General features: G+C 43.4%; 1 protein-coding gene across 1 annotated transcript in view; it reads right to left on the reverse strand.

Annotated features, from left to right (window-relative positions):
- PROM1 (prominin 1) overlaps positions 1–21025 on the reverse strand; it is a 100178-nt gene that overhangs the window by 36553 nt on the left and 42600 nt on the right. Inside the window, exons 3-7 of the mRNA XM_032400046.1 lie at positions 17764–17790; positions 15447–15652; positions 6325–6445; positions 4316–4379; positions 2961–3050 (exon numbers count right to left, since the gene is read on the reverse strand). Coding sequence (XP_032255937.1) covers positions 2961–3050; positions 4316–4379; positions 6325–6445; positions 15447–15652; positions 17764–17790 — 508 coding nt within the window. The remainder of the gene's footprint in view (positions 1–2960; positions 3051–4315; positions 4380–6324; positions 6446–15446; positions 15653–17763; positions 17791–21025) is intronic.

Here is a 21025-nt window from a genome sequence, read left to right on the forward strand (position 1 = left end):
TTTACCATCACATAATTTTGGAGCTGGAGAATTCGGAAGACCAGTTTTCCAAATGCCTGGCATCCTCCCGTGGCCACAGCAGCACTTGAACTCTAGATTCCTAACTCCTCCTCCAAAGTTACTCTGGGCTGTCTTGCCATGGACGGCACAAAAGCACCCTACAGCTTAACACTCTCCAATGGTGTTGGCACCCAAATACCATCTAGTGTGGACCAGGTGGCACAGTCTTCGTAGTCAGACCTGCATCTGAATCCCAGCTCCACCACTCCCCAGCTACCTGGTCTTGGACAAGTTACATCATCTCTGAGCCTTACTGTCCTGAGTTGGTAAAATGGAGGTGACTATACCGATCACACAGAACTCTTGTGAGAACTAACAGGATTTAGGAAAAGCAGACCGTCAACACTCAAGGCCCTCAACACTCTAAATATTACTTTATGGCTAATGATTTCTACAAACACTTGCTGTGGACTGTGTTGGTTGACATCTCAGAAGCCATGTCATCTGTCTCCTGCACTGCAGCAGACCTGTGTTTGGATAACATGGGTCCCACTCCCCACTTAACCCATTTCCCCTGTGTAGCACTGGTCCAAAGATGGCTGTGGAACCCCAATTGGCCCAATTGGAGGGAAATCTGGTTGAGGAGGAGGAGTAATGTGGCCGGTGTTAGCCCTCTTGCAATTATGAGGGAAGTTTGCATTAGAATGATACAGACATTGAAGAGAACAGCTGGGTGAAAAGAATCTCACCACTAGATCAAGCCTTACCTGAAGCCAGTGTCAGTTACATGAGCAAATAATCCACTTAGTTGAAAGCCAGATAGAGACAGATTTTCTATATGTGTTGGGGGAAATGACCCATAATTACTCAAGAGATGTTTCCAAGAGAAGAGAGATGACTGGAGACATCTGATTGTAAAGGTCACAGAGCCAGCCCAAATCATTAACCCATTGGTGAAGTGCAAACACACGAAGCTATGATGAGGGCATGTGGAGGATAATCAGCAAGAGCGATGCCGAAGATGTGGGAAGTGAAGGGTCAGCATTTTACAGGAGTGACGATTCTCCCAGTGAGGGGATGAGGAGCCACCAGGCCCCCACCTCCTTTCACTGTCTGTTCCTGGTGGTTGGTTAAGTAATACCTCCTGCTAACCACAGTATAGGGCGGGCGGGGGGTGGGGTGGGCGGGGAAGGGCTCCTTGACAGTGTTGTTGAACCCCCGAAGCAGCTAACTTTGGAACCACCATACGTCCAATATCTTGTCATGTGTGATATATTTCCTGTTGTTTAAGCCACGTGAAGGGTCTTCGGCATTGATATCACATCAATGGCGCCTCCAAAAGACCTCCAAGAATCATCAGCAAAATTCCCAAAGCAAATGAAAACAACTATAATCTGATTTGAAGAGATAGATATATCCACAAAGCGCATCAAGGGCAACTAAAGAAAAAATCAAAGGACTACAGACATTAAAAGTGAAAGATCAGGAAGCTTGTAAAGTCAAAAGGAGTTGCCTAGCAACTGAAGCAGGACTATGAAAGAATGTAATCCATTTTCCGCTCCATCACCAGCAAAGTTACAGTATTCCACGCTTAGAAAATGAAGGTAAGGTCTGCAGGCCTTTATTTGTTCAAGAAATGACAATCTGCTCTGGGCTGGACATTGTGTTGGGTGTCTCCAGACACAAGCGAGGGGAATTAAGACATGAACAAACTCAACAGGCCGAGGACGCACGTGCAGTACAGGGGTCTGAGGGAGAATTATGCCTAGAGACCTACGGTAGAATAAACGCTGAGATCCGTGGCTTGGAAGGGAAGGTTTGGGGTTTGGGGGGCTGAGATGGAAAGTGACCAGAAGGATGGGCAGAGGCCAGGTATGGAAGGAAGACAGGCAGGCAGGAGGCATGGGTGTTTACATCACATCCCTTCACTGGGCCTCGGTTTCCCTGCACTGGAAGGACGTGGTTGGTGACGAGGGGAGCAGGCATCAGGGAAGCATCTCAGCATTATCCACAGCAGAGGACATGCCTTCAGTTGCAGGTAGACCCGTTGCAGGGTCAAGGAGAAGAGCAAGGAAAGACTAATCAGTTGGTTAAAACGAATCTTACCAACTCATGGCCTGTTCTGCATGTCATCCCGTTTCCTGTTTCCATGTCTTTGAACTCTAAGGGGATGGGGGGGTGGCAGGGAGGAATGTCAAAAGGAACGGGTGTAACCTTCCAACTTCAACACAAGTCCTTCCTTTGTGGCCTGTCTTCTCGGGAATCCTGGCTCGTGAAAGTAAAATTCACAGGGGCAGGATGACAAATGTGAAGCACAGATGAAATTGTCCTCTCTATGAAACACTTAACACCGATATCTCCTCAACATTTGGAAGGGGCTCGGAGTCTTTTTCTTTCATTGTGATTGAATATGTAGTTTCTTAAAATCAGTACATCTGCTCACTTAGATCACTGACTGTGGTGTCTTAAGATATCTCTACAGATTCCTCTTTCCCAAAAGTTGTTCTTTCCAGAGAAAAGGAAAGAGTAACCAATAGACCCCCAAAGACCTAAACTTCTCGAGGCTACTCATCTTCTATAGCAAGAGTCGACAAGCTTTTTCCGTAAAGGGGCAGATGGTAAACACTTCAGGCTTTCTGGGCCACATCTGCTGTCAGATGCCCCCTCACCGGCGGAGCACGGCTGCCTTCCAATAACCATCTTTACAAAACCAGGTGGCAGGCTCCTATCAAATGCTGCTGTTTTTATTTCAAAGGACTAGTAGACAATTAGTACAACCTCTTTGACACAAGTTTTTTTAAAACAAACAAACAAACAAAAAAACCAAACAAACCAAACCAAACCATTGCGATGCTGTGTGTCTTTACCTGTCCCGTTGGCATGCCCACATCTGGGGAAAACAAGAAAGGGGAGCATGATCCTGGGAAGCCTCTCTCACCCATTTCCGGCGCGGTGCTTACCTTCTGCCATGGCGTTGATGTCATCAAGCACGGGCATCACTTTAGGTCTTAGCTGTTCATGAATTCCGCCTCCTAGCAATGACTTAATATCTAAATGCCAAGAAGCAGAAGGTGCTGTGAGGGTAGGCTCCACGAGTGTCCTCTCCTCTTACCTGCATTTTCCTCCCGCTGCAGGATGTCCTCCCTTGGAAAGTCGTCTGGGGTCTCTCCTGCCCTGAAAGCCCTCTTTTCATCCTCGACCCCATTTAGGTGTTGATTCTTGGGGACATTTCTTCACGCTGTCCAAAGTCCCCACACCAGCAGTCTCCCGTGAAAAAGCAAGCAGCACAGACTGGCTATTTAATCTTACAGGTGTCCCCTGCTGGTTTTGTAGCGACATGAGCCCATACAGAGACGCGAGAGTGGCGCCCCCCAGCGCCTTCCCCAGGAATCACACCTAGCATCTCAGGGTGGAGCCCCAAAGCTCTGGGCTTCGTCTCCAGCTACTGTGTACATCCGTTAGCATCAGGAAAGCCTAAGAGAGGTGACTTTTGGGGTCTGGGAACCCTCCAAAGTGTTCCCATATAAATTAAAGGTAATCGTTTCTTTGCTTTATGCCATTTCAGATTACAAGAGTATTCACAGGAACGCTCAGCTTTCGGGTAACGGGAAACCTGTCCTAGGAACACAGTGTTTATAAAGTTAAGCCGTGTGTCTCTGATCTCTTCAGCTAGGCCAGGGTTTCCCAACAATGACGCCATGGACGTTTTGAGCTGGATAATTCTTCATGGTGGGGGTTGTCTTGTGTGCTGTAGGGTGTTTGGAAGCCTCCCTGGGCTCTACCCACAGAAGCCGGCAGTACTGCCCACCCCCCCCCCCACCTGCTAGGACAACCAAAATGTCTCCAGATGTTGCCTGGAGGGCAAAACAGCCCCTGGGGGAGAACCGCTGAGCAAGGCCATGTGGGACCTCCTCGGGGGCCTGCAGGGACCAGCACTGCCTACCCCCCTATTTCTGAAGCCCACTGGTTTCTCTGGGGAGCCTATCTCCATCTGTAACAGTGGACCTGACAGAGACCCATTTCCTCCGTCACCTGGGGAAGGCAGAACGAGCACTTGTGACCACAGGAAAGCATAGGCATTCTTACCATAGAGGCTGGGTTTTACTCCTCGGGCAACAAACAGAAAATTGTCTCTAACTCTAGGGCATTGTTCTGCTTTGCTCCAACTTTGATGCAGAAATCGTAGAAATGGCATACTTGATCACTTGGCCCATGTTTCGTGGGAGATGGCCAGAGCGTCTTCTAGCCAAAACCAACCAACCAACCAACCAACCAGCCAACCAACCAAGTTGAGGCAACTTTAAGTTTTACTCACTATCCAGATCTGAGAATGCCTTTTTCTTCGTGGTTGCATACTGGCTCAGTACATAGTTGATTTGCAAAAAAAAAAAAAAAAAAAAAAAAAAAAAGAAAGCATGACATTCTGCTAAAGTCCAAAGCCACAATAAAGAGAGATTTAACAAAAACTATCCTGAATCAGAACATTTTAAAAAGAAAGCAGGTTCCTAGAGATACTTGTATTTTCTGATACCCAGACTTCTTAATAACACTCCAAAACTTCTTGGCTTAGGAAATAGGATTTCTAATTTCTCCTGATTCTGTGCATTGGCTCTGTGGAGAGTCGGGGCGGGGCCAGCATGGCTGGGGACAAACGGGTCCCTCCCCTGACGTGGCCTCTCATCTTCTAAGTGGCCAGCCTGGGTGTTTTCACACCATGGTCTTGGCAGCAAGAGATCAAGAGTGGACACTGAGGTCTCTGGAAGCCTGAGGTCAGAGCTAGCTCAAGGTCACACTCACTGCGTTCTTTTTGTCAAAGCAAATCACAGGCACGGACCAGATTCAAGGGATTGGAAACAGATCCACCTCTTCAAGCGAGGGACTAAAAAGAATTCGAGGCCATCTGTAATCTACTGCAGTAGGACCAATCATTATATTCAGTGGCTACGACCGAGCTGGCCTCCGGAGCCGCTGCTTACCTTCCTGTCTTCTGGGCCCTAGCGGACCTGCTTCCCCACACCCTCCACGACACTGCGTGTTACCATTGGTTGAATAACCAGTGCCAATCCCCTCAGTGAAAATGTACATGAGTATTTAAATTTTCGTTTTTCCAAATACTAGAGTAAGGTTAAATATCTTATTATGCTTGGGGCCAATTATATTTCCAAGTTAAATTGACCATTCACATTCTGCCCATTTTTTATACATTTGTTAGACCTCTTCATGTATTTTGAACTAGATAAGTTTCCCCCAAAGTCATGACCATTTACGATCCTTCCAAGATTCCAAAAGCAATCCCAAAGTTCACCGGCCACGACTGCTATATATTTAACGTTGCCACCTTTTTAGGAAAAGGGTTTTACTTTGGAGTCTTTAGAATCGTGGGTAAAAAAATATGAATTTTTATTCACAGATGGGGAAAAGGAAACATTTCCCTCTTATAAAGCTATGAATAAAATTAGCTTCTCGAACCTCAATATTAAAAAAAATGCTTGCAGTTTTTGCTCTTTTAGTTCCAACCCCATTTTTAAACACTGGTACAATATTTAATATGTTAGTATTGTTTAGAATATAACAAACTTCAAAGAGCACATCTCTTTGTGAAAAAGCCCATGGATTCTGGCGGGCTCTGATGAGGGAATTCAACAGGAAGGCATCCTTCTCCACATACTGGTACCCATGAGCTCATTATCAATTATTTGGGCTGGTATGTACTCAGATATTTTTAAAAACAATATTCTCTACAGGCAAGACATCACATGCTTCTGGGATACAGAAAAACGTGCCCTCCAGCCACCCCATCCCCCTTCTTCCAAAAACAACTTGTGTGTGTGTGGGGGGCACGTGTGTGTGTATCCCCCCTCCCAAGGAATTCTACACATCTATGCAGATATGAGCAAATGGGTGTTTATAAAGCAGAAAACTCTTGAAACTCTTGTCTCATGACAAGAGTAACTTCACGCAAACCATTGCGCGGTTAACTATATTGCTAAAGAGAAAGGACAATGGCACCCAAAGATTTTTCTTTTTAAAAAAAATCACGAGACCCATAAAATAGTTAAGCAATTATATAATAAATACTATAATTTTATGTTATACCTTAAAATAAAGGAAAATAAAGTAATAAAATAATGACACCAGTTCTGAAATGATGCTTTTGTACGCTTTTGAAAATCACTCACTGGGCTTTTATTGCTTCATCTACAAAATTCAAAAGTAGCACCTGTCTACTCTGATTTTCTGGGCTTCTAGAAGTCCAAATGAGATTCCACATATACACAGGGACTCAGGAAGGCCCCAAACACCAAGCGTCTTTGTGGTTTTTACCTCTGGCGTTCCATTCAGGAGGGTTCTCAAGTCTTTGAAGTTGCTGTTTGCCAACTCCCGAGTCTTTTCGATCTGGGTCCTCAGGTGGTGGTTTGCCACAAAGCCATAGATGATGCCCACGCTGCCGGAAATGGGAGAGAAGGAAGGGCATTTACTATGTGTCCCGTGGTCTTCTGGCCAGCAGAGCAGCTCAGCAGATGCAAGGGGAGAAGGGCTCCCAAGAGGGGCCCCCAGGACAGCGGGACCTTCCCCCCTCACCTGCCCCTCTCCCACTGCTGCAGCCTTCCCGCCAAGATCCCAGAACCCAACATGTGGACCACAACATGGGACTCAGTCCTCTTACATGAGACACACAGCCATTTAAGATATGTTGTTCTGTTAAATACGAATCTTATAAATGGAAAAGGTTCCCACTAAATTGTGGAGGGAACAGAAGGAGCAATGTTTATAAGGCAGTGTGTGCAAGAGAGCGTCATTCCTGCCCACGCGGGAATGTGGGTGCACACTGTCCTGCCCAGCGCATACACAAACACACCCCACGTGCTTACCGCTGCTCCCGCCAAAGAAGACTATCAGGAAAAATACCAAAATGATAAGAATGGTATGGGCTTCCTAACATTTTTTTGCTCTAATTGTCTTTATTATTTTTTTATTGTCCAGGTGGAAAAGAAACATGAGTTACTTTAGAGTATTAAACTGCCATATGAAAAGTTGCAAACAGTAGCCTCATACTGTATAATTTTATTTTATATAATGTACAAAATCAAGAAACCAATGGTGCTAAAAGTCAGTGTATTTGGGGAGGGGTGACTAATAACTTCATAACATCATTGACGTGCTCACATCATGCAAGTTGATGCCTACGTACTTAAGATACGGACACTCTTCTCTATGGGCTCTTAATGTTGAGTAGTTACGAACAATCCCCTGACTTAAATTAACTTGACCAGTTGGTTTGTTTTTGTGTCAAAGCCTTCCAATGTTAAAATGTTTCATTGAAAATTGTTAATTACCAAGGCACTTCTAGATTTGGCCACTAGATGGCAGCAAGGAATTACCTAAACTCCTAACAACGGTATTTAACCCACAGAAATTAATGACAAAATTGTTCGTTTGTAACCATCCAATGGAAGGTGTGGATAGGTTTCTAGAACAAAGTTTTGCAAATAATAGGCAAACTTGTTCCCAGGCAACTCCTCAGTCTTGGGAAATGGGGATAATAATTTGCCCTATTTACAGTACTGATTCATTCCAAGCAGCATTGGCTCATTGCTGGTCTCACTTAAAACATATTTTCCCATTGCAGTATTACATAGGTACATTAGGTTTTCCAAACTAATCCGAAAAAAGTCTGTAACACATACTGTTGAACAACATTTCTTATGGTTAACAAGTTGCCATGGAACGGAATGTGACCTAGGGTAGGAACATAAGACGTGGGTTCTAATCCCACTGTTGCCCCTAACTCACACTATGGGAGCTTGAGAAAGTCACTTTCCTTCTGTGAGCTTCGGCTGGTATTGCAAAACTGAAAATTAAATTGGATAAGTACTTCTCAACCTGTAAAGGAGAGGGGGTACTGGATGTCCACAAGGTCTCCAAGAACTTTTTAAATTTTATTTATTTTTAAAGATTTTATTTATTTATTTGAGAGAAACAGAGAGCGTGAGAGAGAGAACACAAGCAGGTGGAGGGGTAGAGGGAGAAGCAGACTCCCTGCTGAGTAGGGAGCCCAATGCAGGACTTGATCCCAGGACCTGAGCTAAAGGCAGATGCTTAACCGACTGAGCCACCCAGGTGCCCCTCCAAGACCTTTTTTTGAAGTTTGGGTTCATGTTGATGGTAATTAAAAAAAAATGAACTTTAACAATAGTCTGTGCCATTTGGAATGACCACCTTACAATCCATCTTTGCCATTCTTAAGTCTGCATTGGTATTTACCAGACAGGCAATATACTGTAAAAATAATAGTTATTAAATGATGCGCTCATGCAGAATAAGGCCAAATGACTTTGGAGTAGTGTGAACAGAAGAAGAGAAAAAGTTGGCTTGTAGCAATGCACCTGGAGGTTTATTTGCATTGCCCAATTTCAAACATTCCATCTCATGATGAGTCAGGGCCACCACCTGAATACACCTGCCCACCATAGGATTTCAAGCTGGAGGCCCCTTGCTCTCTCTCCCCAGCAAGCCCACATTGTCATTCATCATGCTCCAGACCCATTTTGTCACAGAGGAAGTCAAAATGAACTTGGAAAACAAACAACAGGTCCAAGTTCACTTGGTTTTCACTGAATGGGAGAAGAACCTCCTTGCCTTGAACTCTCAGAGGGCTCTCCCTGAAATTCGGGTGGGCTATTTCTCACTTCATACTCTCGGTTGCCCTATTTCTACCTATGTTTGATTTCCCTAGAAAGAGGTGGAAACTCCTTCTTTGTCAACTTTGGGTAAATGATGGGTCTCTTGTCCATGGTGGGTGCTCAGTGAAAGTGGGTTTACGGACTGGGCTTTGTTTCATTTGATCCATTTAGAAGATTAGCCATATGTTTGGAGTGTCTAGTCCATAAACTGTCTTTGTTCCTTTACTGAATAAATGCTTTTACCCAAAATATCATCAATCAGTAAAATGAATTGCAATACAACTTTGCAATAAAACACTGAATTTCAATGCAATGTATTTAAAAAGACCTACATTTCTGCCAATCAATTATGGATCCAATTAAAATGAAAGCATTGGTCTTTTTCAAAAAACAAACTGTCCCAAACAGAATTCTGGAATAAAACTCAGCAACTTTCAAAGCTAATTTTCAGACCTATAACACATTGTAAATCATATTCAAATTAAGGATGGCAAATTCAAAAGCCTACACGGGCAGGCAGAAAGCACAAAGGGCAAGTGTATGGTATGAACCTCTGGGAGCTGGGAGGTCACAGGTGGGAGTCAGGGAGATGCTCTGTCTAGCAAGTGCCACCATCATGTGAGACCAGTATTGCCAGATCTTCCAATTATTCACAAAAATGGAAATCTGGATTTTTATGTAAAATCTTCTCTTTTTAAATATTGCCCACTAATTAAAAAAACCTAAATTCTATGCAAACTCCATTTGTGATCCCTAATTTAAAGCTCCTATTTATTTGTTTATTTATTTAAGATTTATTTTATTTATCTTTTAGAGAGAGAGAGAGAGTGCATGCGCATGGGTGGGGGAGGGGCAGAGGGAGAAGGAGAGGGAGAGAATCTTAAGCCAACTCCCCCCTGAGATCATGACTTGAGCTGAAATCAAGAGTCAGACGCTTAACTGACTGAGCCACCCAGGTACCCTTTAAAACTCCTATTAAACGCAAATAGAGAATAAAGAAGTTATGCTTTTGTTGCCCTTGATTTACAAAGTCCTTATTATTCAATACATTTTTTAAGCAAAAAAAAAAAAATCACACGAATTAACATTTTTGGTTTTTTTTTTTTTAAACAACCATCAGTCAACCATTAGAATAGGAGAACACTGTGGGAAATTTGCCTCACACAAAAAGGGAATAAAATTTCAAGGACTATTAGCAATCTGGCACTTGATGTGTGTTTTTATGCAGTACAACAAAATCTCTTGAAATTTTTAGCTGAAGACAGGAATTTTAATTTTTATGGCATATTAGTTTTACATCTTCTATATTTTATTATGGACAGGCCAATTTTCTCCCATATACACTTAAAAGTAAATAAAGCTTTTGAAAGACTAAAGATAAACCTTTAAGATTTGTAGCAATTTTTTCCCTACCAATTTCCACTGACTTAATGAAATTAGCCAATAAAAGCCAAATAAATGCTTTCAGCCTATAACTGATCTCTTATTTTTTAAAAATAATTTTTTGATTTTAATGTTAAATAACTATCCCCCTCTCATTCACATTAAGAAAGTCTCATGATTTTCAGGCATGTTAGCTCAGTTTCTATTCTAGAACCCTGTGGCCTCTAAGCCAGGAATGGATCATCACAAACCTAATTAAAAAAAAAAAAAGAATTTTGAAAATAGCCATCTTCCTGACAGAGACTGGGATTCAATTTTTACCGTGGCAATTGGCAAAAGCTGACTTACTATACTCAGAAACTTAGAAATACACTGGAAAAATGAAGGGGTGGCTGTTTGATCCTGTTTTGTTGTTGTCCATCACCTTTTTGGAATTCTGAGAAACACAGCAATGCCAAAGCACAAAGGAAAGAAAGGAGAGGAAACTTGGCTTTTTCTGGAGTCAGACACATCTGTTGGAACCGCCTACAGTGAGAGGTGGAAATTCAATCTTCTGCTGATGGTCAAACAGACTTACATAAACATATGTCAACGTCTGTGAATTCAAACATTCCACAGCTGCCTTTGGAAAAGCTCAGAGAGAGAACATGACTACATATATTCCATGTATATGAGGGGGCCTTTCTCCTCCACAAACTAAGCCTTTCTCAATTAAAAAAAAAAAAAGACTTAATTTGTTTTAAATGAAAAAAAAATGATGGATGAAAAATAAGAGTACTCAAGATGAATGGCTCAGTCGTTAAGCGTCTGCCCTCGGCTCAGGTCATGATCCCCGGGTCCTGGGATCGAGCCCCGCGTCAGGCTCCCTGCTCCCTGCTCCTCCAGGAACCTGCTTCTTCCTCTCCCATTCCCCCTGCTTGTGTTCCCTCTCTGGCTCTCTGTGTCAAATAAATAAATAAAATCTTTAAAAAAAACAAAACAAAAACAAAAAAAACAACCAACTTCAGGATTAACTGTAATGTAGTATAAAGCCACAAAATGAAGTTGAGCCTGATAAAAGGCAAGTAGACTGCTCTGGGTTTATCAAAGGGTTTTTTAAAAAAATCATATCCAAAGATTATTCATCAGTTGTATCCAATCTCTGTTGAGGTCAGTGGAAACCAGAAGCTATACCTCCTTTTCTTTTTCTTTCTGCCTTCTAACTTTGTTACTTTGTTGACATTATTTTGCCTGTTATCTTTTTTTTGAGAGAGAGAGGGAGCGTGCTCACATGCTGGAGCAGGGGAGAGGGGCAGAGGAAGAGGCAGAGAGAATCTTAAGTAGACTTCACACCCAGCACAGGGCCTCATGCAGGGCAGTGTTCAATCTCATGACCCTGATACCATGACCTGAGACGAAAGAGTCTGATGCTCAACTGCTGAACTGACTGAGCCACCCAGGTGTCCCCCCTCCCTCTTATTTTATCTAATATGATTTTGTGGACATACTTTCTTCTCTTTTCTATCTAATCGTAACAGGAATCTTTGCTTTCCCCAGGTCTGTAATCTTTGTGGCTAGTTTCTTTTTTTTTTTAAAGATTTTGTTTATTTATTTGAGATAGAGAGAGAGAGACTGAGCATGCGGGAGGGCAGAGGGAGAGGCAGACTCCCCGCTGAGCACGGAGCCTGACGCAGGACTCGATCCCAGGACCCTGAGATCATGACCTGAGGGGAAGGCAGATGCTTAACCGACTGAGCCACCCTGGCAACCCTCTTTTTGGCTAGTTTTGATTATTTGCAAATAAAATAGAACTACTATTCAACTCATAATGTTGAATATACTTGTGAACCATTAGAGGTTTCAAAAGAAAGAAATCATAATAGCTACTCCAAATTTACAAATGTAAGCCAAGAAGTTTAAACTTCTAGTGTGAGTTTAAAGTAAACTAAACAATCTCAAATACTACTCTTTTTTAGAGCTATTTATGATTCATATAGAAATTCAATATATTATGTAAAATTTGTTTTAAATTGTCACTTAGCCTCAAATAGGTGATCAACCTCGTTTTAATTATATTGAAATTTGAAGATGTGGTTTTTAAATTAATAAATTTTACTTGGGCGGGGAAACATATCTTTTTTTAAATACAATTTTAAGATTTTTATTTATTTATTTATTTGACAGAGAGAGAAACAAAGAGAGAAAGAAAGAAAGCATAAGCAGGGGGAGCAGCAGGCAGAGGGAGAGGGAGAAGCAGACTCCCCACTGAGCAGAGAGCCCGATGTGGGGCTCCATCCCGGGACCCTGGGATCATGACCTGAGCCTAAGGCAGACACTTAATCGACTGAGCCACCCAGGCTCCCCTGGGGAAACATATCTAAACTGAATGTAACTATAGAGAATCACAGCATGTCTTTTTTTAAAGAATTTTCTAAACTAAAATATCCCTGGGAGAAAAAGAAAAAAGAACTTATCTAAATTTATTTGATGGATCTGAGTTTTGAAGAATAAAAAAATTGTAGCATTCATTTTACATATAAATGAAAGCCGAGTTTATTTCTGGCTTTGTAGCTTTATTGTTCACATATTTTGATACTTTAAAAATTTTTTTAAAGATTTTATTTATTTGAGAGAGAGAGCATGAGCGGGGGGGGGGGGCAAGGGGAGAGGGAGAAGCAGACGCCCTATTGAGCAGGGAGCCCTGCATGGAGCCCCACCCAGGCTCAATCCCAGGACCCTGAGATCATGACCTGAGCCAAAGTCAAATGCTTAACTGACGAGCCACCCAAGTGCCCCAGTGGCGTTTTAAACATAATGTAAATAATTCAAACAGTTCAGGGTGAAATATAACACATGTGGCACATAATTATATGTAAATAAAAGCCCCCCAAAAATAAATAAAAATAAAAATAGGACCCCCCCAAAAAATAGGAACCCAATACACAATATGTGTTTCATTCAAAAAAAAATGGGAAGTCTATTATTATATATGTAAACATTTATTTGGGTAAATAAGTAACTACATGCAACAAAGAGTTTTCCTGAAATTACAGCACATGTATTTATATCAAGTGAAAACTATTAACTTACTGAATAAGTAATCAAGTTACCAAGAAGCCCTAAGGGCAAGTATTTTCAGATGACACTTTGTCTCCTGAGCCTCATCTTTGCTGTCCAGAGTTTACCTCTAGAGAGGGAGAGGCATGGCTGTCCAAGTCTCGGGATGAATGAAAGATGGAAGTTTTAGGCTTAAAAGAAATGCATAAGCATCTCTGCTGGGTCTGACAGGTCTTTGGACAGCAACTGACACTTTTCTGGTAGCTGGGGAGGAGGTAACCACTCCCACAGCTGGAGTGGGGTCTGTGCATTCCTGAAAGTATTTCAAACACAAAGCAGAGAGTCAGGGACATCTGAAATTACCATTGACCTGACCGCAAGCTGTTTTTCATAATTCAAGGTGCAGGAACAGATTCAAATTATTTACAAAGAGAGCGTTGGAGAGACAGAGAGACAGAGAAGAGAAAACAGAAAAGCCTTCCCTGATGGTCAAACAAGGGTGTGTGAAATTAGCAACCCATTCACGTGGGTCCAGTTTGCACCTAGACTGGTAAGGTCTATTATTTAACTATTTTCAGAAAAAGTATGTCTTTTTTCCAAAAAAAAAAAAAAACCCACACACAAAAAAAAACCTGATGATTGTCCTGGAATCAGTGGTAATGCACTGGCTTTTGGTTTTTGGGGAGATTTTTTTGGTTGGTTAAGTTTAATTTGGGGTGCAATGAATTCAGTAGGTAATACCTGAGCGTGGTAGATACTCCTAAAGAGACAAAAAGTCTATCTGCAGTGAGAAGTGATTTCCTTCCTACCCTCCACAACCGGCAAATTGCCTTCCCAGAGGCCACCACTGTGGCCAGGTGGCAAGCCTACCACGTATGCTCTAAGCAAATATAACCAAGTGTTTGTGTCTCTCCTTTCTTGTTTTTGTCTTAGGGGCCACGTTCTATACACAGTCTGCAAGCTGCTTCTCTCAACCCATCTCTCCTGGGGACTGTTTCATCTCAGCATGTCTAGAGCTGCCCCGTCCCTTCCAATAGGTACAGTGCATTCCGATGAATCATCACCCCACAGCATATATCCTACCAGGACCCTGCTAATGGCCACACTTGCAGAACTTCTTGGATTTCCAGCTAAAACTTCAGCTGGGAGGCCAACTGAAATTGTTCTGTTTCATTGTGCTCAATTTCTGTTTAATTCTGAATTCTGCTTAAATTCCCTCATATCAGTTATTTAGCAAAACCCGAAAAATCTTACTCACAGCTACCGAGCAAACGCAGTGCTTGGGAAAATAGTGAGGAGGAGGCTGACTCCCGGTCCTCGCTGTCTCTGTGTCTCCTTGGGGCCTAGCATTATTCACATCGTGGGCACTTTTAGTTCTGTTGCTAGATGTCAGGACATTCATTGGCTGAATGAATGAGGAGACGTGGAACCATGACCAAATATCACAACCAGGGGGCCAGTCACGTGAAGCATGTTGCTCAGCTGAGGAAACTGATTTGCACTTGACAAAATGTTACTGTCTTTTTTTTTTTTAAGATTTATTTATTTATCTGAGAAAGAGAGAGAGAGTGGGGTGGAGGGGCAGAGGCAGAGGGAGAGAGGGTCCCAAGCAGTCTCTGAACTGAGTGTGAAGCCCAACGTGGGGCTCAATCTCACGACCGACCCTGAGACCATGACCTGAACCGAAACCAAGAGTTGGACGCTTAACCGACTGAGCCACCCAGGCGCCCCCAGAATGTTGGTGTCTTAAAAGCAGTGTACTGATCTGTCAGTCAGTTGGAAAACTTATGGCAGCAGAAGGAACGGCAGAAGAAACATTCTAAATCATGAAGCGTGTTCTAGGCTTCGGGAGAGGGTAGCAGCTTAACTGCAAATTCAAGAAAACTAGGTTTATTATTAGAAAGTTAATTCTGTTCTACAATATTCGCACATTCCCCAGCTCAGGGACTGTACCTATCCTTCAAGATCCCTTTGAATGTACAAATCAACTAGCAAATGCTCTGCCTTCCGCAGGCCGCCTGTCCAACCCGCTATTTCAGGCAGGAGCTGCTGTTCTGGGAGGTAAATACTTTTTGCAGGCCAAGATTTACCAGCTTGTCTTCAACAGGAAAAAATACCAAAGGGTTGGCTTAGCATGTAAATGAGGGCAGCCTGATTACCACGCTAACTTCTGGTTATGGCGACACTGTTTTGAACCATCCCGGACACGCATTTTTGTTCTCTTCTGTTTTATGGGTGTGTTGTTGTTGCCTTGCTTTAAACTCATGGGCTTAACAGTTAAAACATGGGCCACCCCTCATCCACCCAAAACACAAATCCGCTGCCCTCCAAGATGCTACTTGCCTTATGAATATACAAACCACCAGGAGGGAGACCGTGAAGTATTTCCTCAGGAAGGTCCCGTTTTTCTTCTGTCGCTGATGCATTTCTCCACCACACTTGTTACAGTAACGACACAAACCAAAGCAAAACCCCACCAGAGGCATCAGAAAGACAAAGAGCAGTCCCAGGACAGCACAAATAATAATCCCGATTTCATAGTAGATAATCTGCAAACAAACAAAAGAAGCAGCATATACTGTAACACAAAATAACAAGTAGAACATTCCATAGTGTGCATGTTTCATTTGTTTTAACCTATTTGCCAGCGGGAGTTAAATCTTAATGTGTGTATTTCCATCTTGATGCTCCTTTTTTTTTTTTAGAGGGAAGGGCAGGGGAAGAGGGAGAGAGGGAATCTTAAGCAGGCTCCATGCCTAGCGAATGAAGCCTGACACAGGGCTCGATCTCACGACCCTGAGGTCATGACCTGAGCCGAAATCAAGAGTCAGATGCTTAACTGACTGAGTCACCCTGGAGTCCCTTGATGGCCCTTCTTGAAACAGAGGAAGCAGATTTGAGTTACCAGAATATGGAACCAAGTGGTTACTATTTTCTTTCAACTCAGGGTAAAATGTCCAAATGCATGGTCAAGTTGCAAATGGCTGAATTTAAACCCCAAAGGTATTTTGTTTGTTTTTAAATGGTATAACACATTTTGGCAGAAATACTTGCATTATGAATAATCTACATATCGGGATGATTTTTCACCAGAAAGACAGGACCAGTAGAAGTTATTAAGGATTCAAAGCAATTTGGATTGGATCAATTCATGACGAATTCATAGTTACAAAAGAATCTGGAATATATCTAAATTTAGAAAAAAGGCTCAGACTTTCTGAGTCAGACATGTTAATCACGGGCCACTCGCTTTGTTTCCCCATCCATATGCTGGGACTAATAATACATACCTTGTAAGGTCATGTCATTGGGAACATTACAGAGAATGTATGATCAGTGATAAGGTGCCAAGTGCAGTATGTAGCCTTTATAAGTGGTACCTCTCATGCCGTGCTGGCGAGGCTGGGCTCAGTAGCCCATGTCTCGGACAGTCCTCTGTTCCTAGGACCTAGCACAACTTCGAGATAGGATCATGTGACCTAAATATATTTTCATAATCTCTGCTGGGGCTGTATTCTGGGATTAAAAAAAAAATTAATGCAACCAGATGACACAAAACTTGAGTTCATTCCAATGCATGTATACAGTTACATTTCCATAAAGCCAAGCTGAGCCAAGTAAATGAAACACAAGTGTTGCTCCTAGGAGCGAATGTGAGGTCTTAGCACTGAACTGGGAGTCAGAAGACCTGCTTTAAAGTCCAGCAGGGGGCTTCTAGTTCCCTAAACCAGAATTAGCATTAATGTCATAAACTGTATTGTGAGGGTCAGATAATTAAATGATTTAAAGTGAAAACAAGAGCTAAGTGCCCAACACATAGTGAATAGTCAATCAATATTAGTTAACTCTGTGGGCAAATGCCTCAGAGCATTGAGGTGCATGTGGCACTTGAATATTAATGGAATATTCTTTGATATTAAGGATAAAATGCTAAAAAAAAAAAAGTGGTTGAATTTTGCTGCATTCATCAAGTACACGCTCCTGCTTAAACTTGGCCGCACCCCATGGCCACAGAGAGTCCTGTAACCTGCCCTTGGGGACCCACATCATTGGCCAATTGAGAAACCAGCCTCAGAAACCCCAAACTCTTCTCAATTTCAATATCATTTCCCAGCAAATGTTCTAAATTATTTACTACTTTTCAAAGGGATTTAAAATCCTTTCTGAATCCCAGGAAGACAATGAACCCAAACCCAGGAGAGAAGGTGTTTTGAAATGTTCTAAATGCACTATGTTTAGCTCCAAGTACAAATTTCACACTTTATATACAACCTTTGCAATGCTACTGACTCAATATTATGTCAAAAAGTGTCAGGAACAAGATATGTCATTTCAAGAGTTCCTTTCTGGGCTGAAGTCTGGCCAAGGTCTGGCAAGGACCTAAATGATTTCCTGATAACATAAGGATCTCCAGGGCGCTCTGTGGATGATGTGGAGGAGGAGATCAGGATTGAAATTTACTGAGATGGGTCGCTATTTGGCGAAGTACTAAAACTGAAAGAGAAGATTAACGATGATTCCACAAACAAAAATGAAGCAAGCCACTTTAAAAGCGGAGAGACAGCGGAGAGACAGTGAAGAACAGAAAATCCTGGCAGAAGCATCTCGTTACCTGCTGGCTTTAGACAGAGCAACAAGAAACAGCAAACAAGGACTTTACCTTCAGAGTCAAGACTACATTTTCTGGCTGTGGAAGTCAAAGCAGTTGAGGAGTTGAGGAGAGTAAGGCAGAGGCAGCGTGCACCAAGAAAACAGAAAAAGTTACATGAGCGATTAACCACAACTGGGAACGTTAATATTGCATACAGAGAAAATCAAGCGAGAGGAGGATCCACACAAGACAGGAACATACAACTTGAGTGTTTATTAGAGAAACAGCCTTCAGGTAGAGTCAGGTCTGGAATTTACATCTGAAATTTATATATGGATTTCTTGAAAGGTTCTTATCAATATGCTAATCAGTTGTGGACGGGGCGGGGGGGGGGGGGGAATAGAGGGAAAGTTACACATGCTTAACACACTAACCATGTGGTCTTCGCACAAAAGAGGATCAGTAGCTGCCTGGAACCCCAGCCAAAACAACGGCTTCCAAAGCGTCCTTTCTGAACTGACAATCTGATGGCATTATTCTCTTGCTCAAAGGCATTCCAAGGATTCCCACCATGTTTCATTCAAAACCTCTTCATGTGATCCTGTTATTTAATCCTGGCTTCACGTCCTGCTCTTCTTGACCATTCTGTTCCTAGGAAGAAGTCTCCTGCTCCCCCTTCCTCCCTCCCACTCCCTGGTGCTGCCTCCTCACCCAGAACAGCATTCCCTTCACTGCTCTGCTCATGAAACTCAAGTCTGCCTGGATGTTGCGTCCTCCTGGAAATCTGTCTTGAGAACCGAGGGTGAGTTTGCTTTTATCATGCTGCCTTGGAGCCCACTCCTGCCCCACGAGGAAGGGCTCTCCCACGGGAGCACCGCCTGAGCCCCGCTGTTCGCTCGGGGAGAGCAAGAACCATGACGTCATGCTCACCATTCTCTCACCCACCCCGGGACTTGGCGTGCAACAGGCGCCCAACTGGAATCAGGGAAACTGATGAACTGAGTGAGGGAGTTTCCAAAATCGTGGTCCAGAGATAGGGCTGGACCGCCCCGTAGTGAAACAGGAAAAATGAAGATACAATGAGTGTCCCATGAAGTGAAATTTGCTCAGTGTGTCCTTTTGGTGGGGAGAGGGAGGTGATAGGTATATGAACGCAGACAAAGCTAATATCGTTGCTATGGTGGGTTTTAAATATCCCTGTGTGGCAAAATAAAATCGGGTGGCTCTATGCCATCCCCTGGATTACTTTTTTGAAACAGTGTACTCTGGGAAATCTAAATTTGGAAACTATAGCTTTGGATGGCAGATTTTCACAGATGTGAAAGAACGATGATTGTGATACTAGTAACTTTTAAATGAGGCATCCAACGTGTTGGAGTGGGCAGCTCAGATACACATGCCCCCAGGGTCACATGGGGCACCTTGAATGACCCTGGGCGTGGGCCCCACAGGCTTGTTGCCTCCCAAACTTACTACCATAACCACCTCATAGCACCTCATACTAAATACTGGCTTCCAGATCCTCCCCTAGAGTGGGTATCAGGAGATTTGGGTAAACCCAGGCATCTGTCTTGAAAGCAAGCCCCGTGTCTTGGCTATGATCAGGTGGGTTTCGGAAACCTGCTCTCAGCTCTAGGGCTGGTCGTGCTGGGCTGAGCCCCGGGGCAGAACGACCTGTAAACTACCACCATCAGCTGATTCTTTTGTGTTTAATTTTACTGCTGAGGGGTCGGTCTGGTCTGATATATTTGCTGGGGTACCAGCAAACTCCACAGTGCAGCTGGGTACATCTTCACCTTTTCCCCGTTCATGCTGGCTGTCACACAGGTCTAAAGTTATTTTCATGCAATGCAGCAGTTTGAATCCTGCTGTACGGCTTTGTGTCTGTGATTCCCCACTCTAGTTAATTACCCATTATCATCACCCGGGGACCTCTTGAAAAATATCAATAACCAGCCAGCCCTGACCAACTACATCAGAATCTCTGGGGGACGGGCCTGGGTCTTGTTGCCAATGCTACTCTGAGCCTTCGTTACCTTACTAACAGAACGGGGATAAGCAGAGATCCTATTTTATGCAGTTTTTGCAAAGAGAACAAGAGAAAACAGTGAGCAGCAACACGGTTTTGTGCATTATTCTGTTCTAAGCACTTTACATATACTATTTACTATATATTAAATAAGTTACTACATGTGAAGTGCTTAGGACCTGGCTTCCCAGAGTAATGCTCAGTCATCATTGTCATCCTCCTCCTCCTCATCATCAGAAGTAGAAATAATCAATGCATGTTAACATTATTCTCATCTCTCACCTCCAACAAGCCTCAGACAACGACCCTGATCATGGGTCGTTGCACTGCTTGCTCTCTTAAATGCTTCTGAGATCTCTAGAAGGTAATTTCCTTACTTGGAAAGGACAGTGTGTTCTTATAGGCAGCATGCCACGTCCCCCTGGGGGGCAGGAAACAAGGAACTCATTCACTTACCTTTCGCAGACACGTAGGGTGGGTTGCAAACACCACACACCCACCTGGAATGATGACCTGCCATTTCCTAAGTGCCAAATCCATATCCAATGACTGTTAGCACTAGTGAGGTCATGAAAGGCAGCAGGGACGAGGCCCAGGCCCAGCACCTGCCTCCAGAGGAAGCTTCAAGAAAGGGAAAGGTAAGAACTGAGGGATGACATGAATGAGGAAGAGCAGCCAACCAAGAAGCTGACGTGGAGATGGACCATGACCACAAGAAAAGGAATCCAGGAGGTCATCCCAAAGAAGCTGGCCACTCCTACGGACAGGGATGCACAGAATGAAAAGATAGAGGTGGCGGTGGGGGGTGCTGCTGGGAGAACTGTCCCCTGGAAAAATTTCTAGAGGTGCGGGTGGTACTTAGGGGTTGGTACCAATCATAATCATCTACCTAAACTGCCCCAAACTATGCATTCTTTGAAGACAGGGACTGTGTCCTTTTATTTAATTGAGGAGCCGCTGCTTGATGAACTCAGCTAAGAGGCTCTCTCTGCGGAAGGCCCATGTGAGCTGGGAGGAGGGTGATGGAATGCTGTTTCCATTGGTTTTCAGTCAGCCAGAGACTCTAGGAAGGGGCTCACCCACGCTGATTCCCAAGGGAACGCACTCAGGTGCGAGTTGCCCATGTAACCTCTACCTTCACATCTGTGGTGAGGACAGACTATTCCTGGGAAGACCAAACTGAGTAATACTTGTAAGTCATGAACAAGGGCACCCACCTCCAAGCACGTGCTACAGAGATGCTAGGAACCTGGGGTTATTAGAGTCGTTGCTTGGATTTCCATAGCTTCATCTGCCTGGTTC

This window comes from Phoca vitulina, unplaced genomic scaffold (genome assembly GCF_004348235.1).
Source record: "Phoca vitulina isolate PV1807 unplaced genomic scaffold, GSC_HSeal_1.0 scaffold3, whole genome shotgun sequence".
Classification (NCBI taxonomy): Eukaryota; Metazoa; Chordata; class Mammalia; order Carnivora; family Phocidae; genus Phoca; species Phoca vitulina.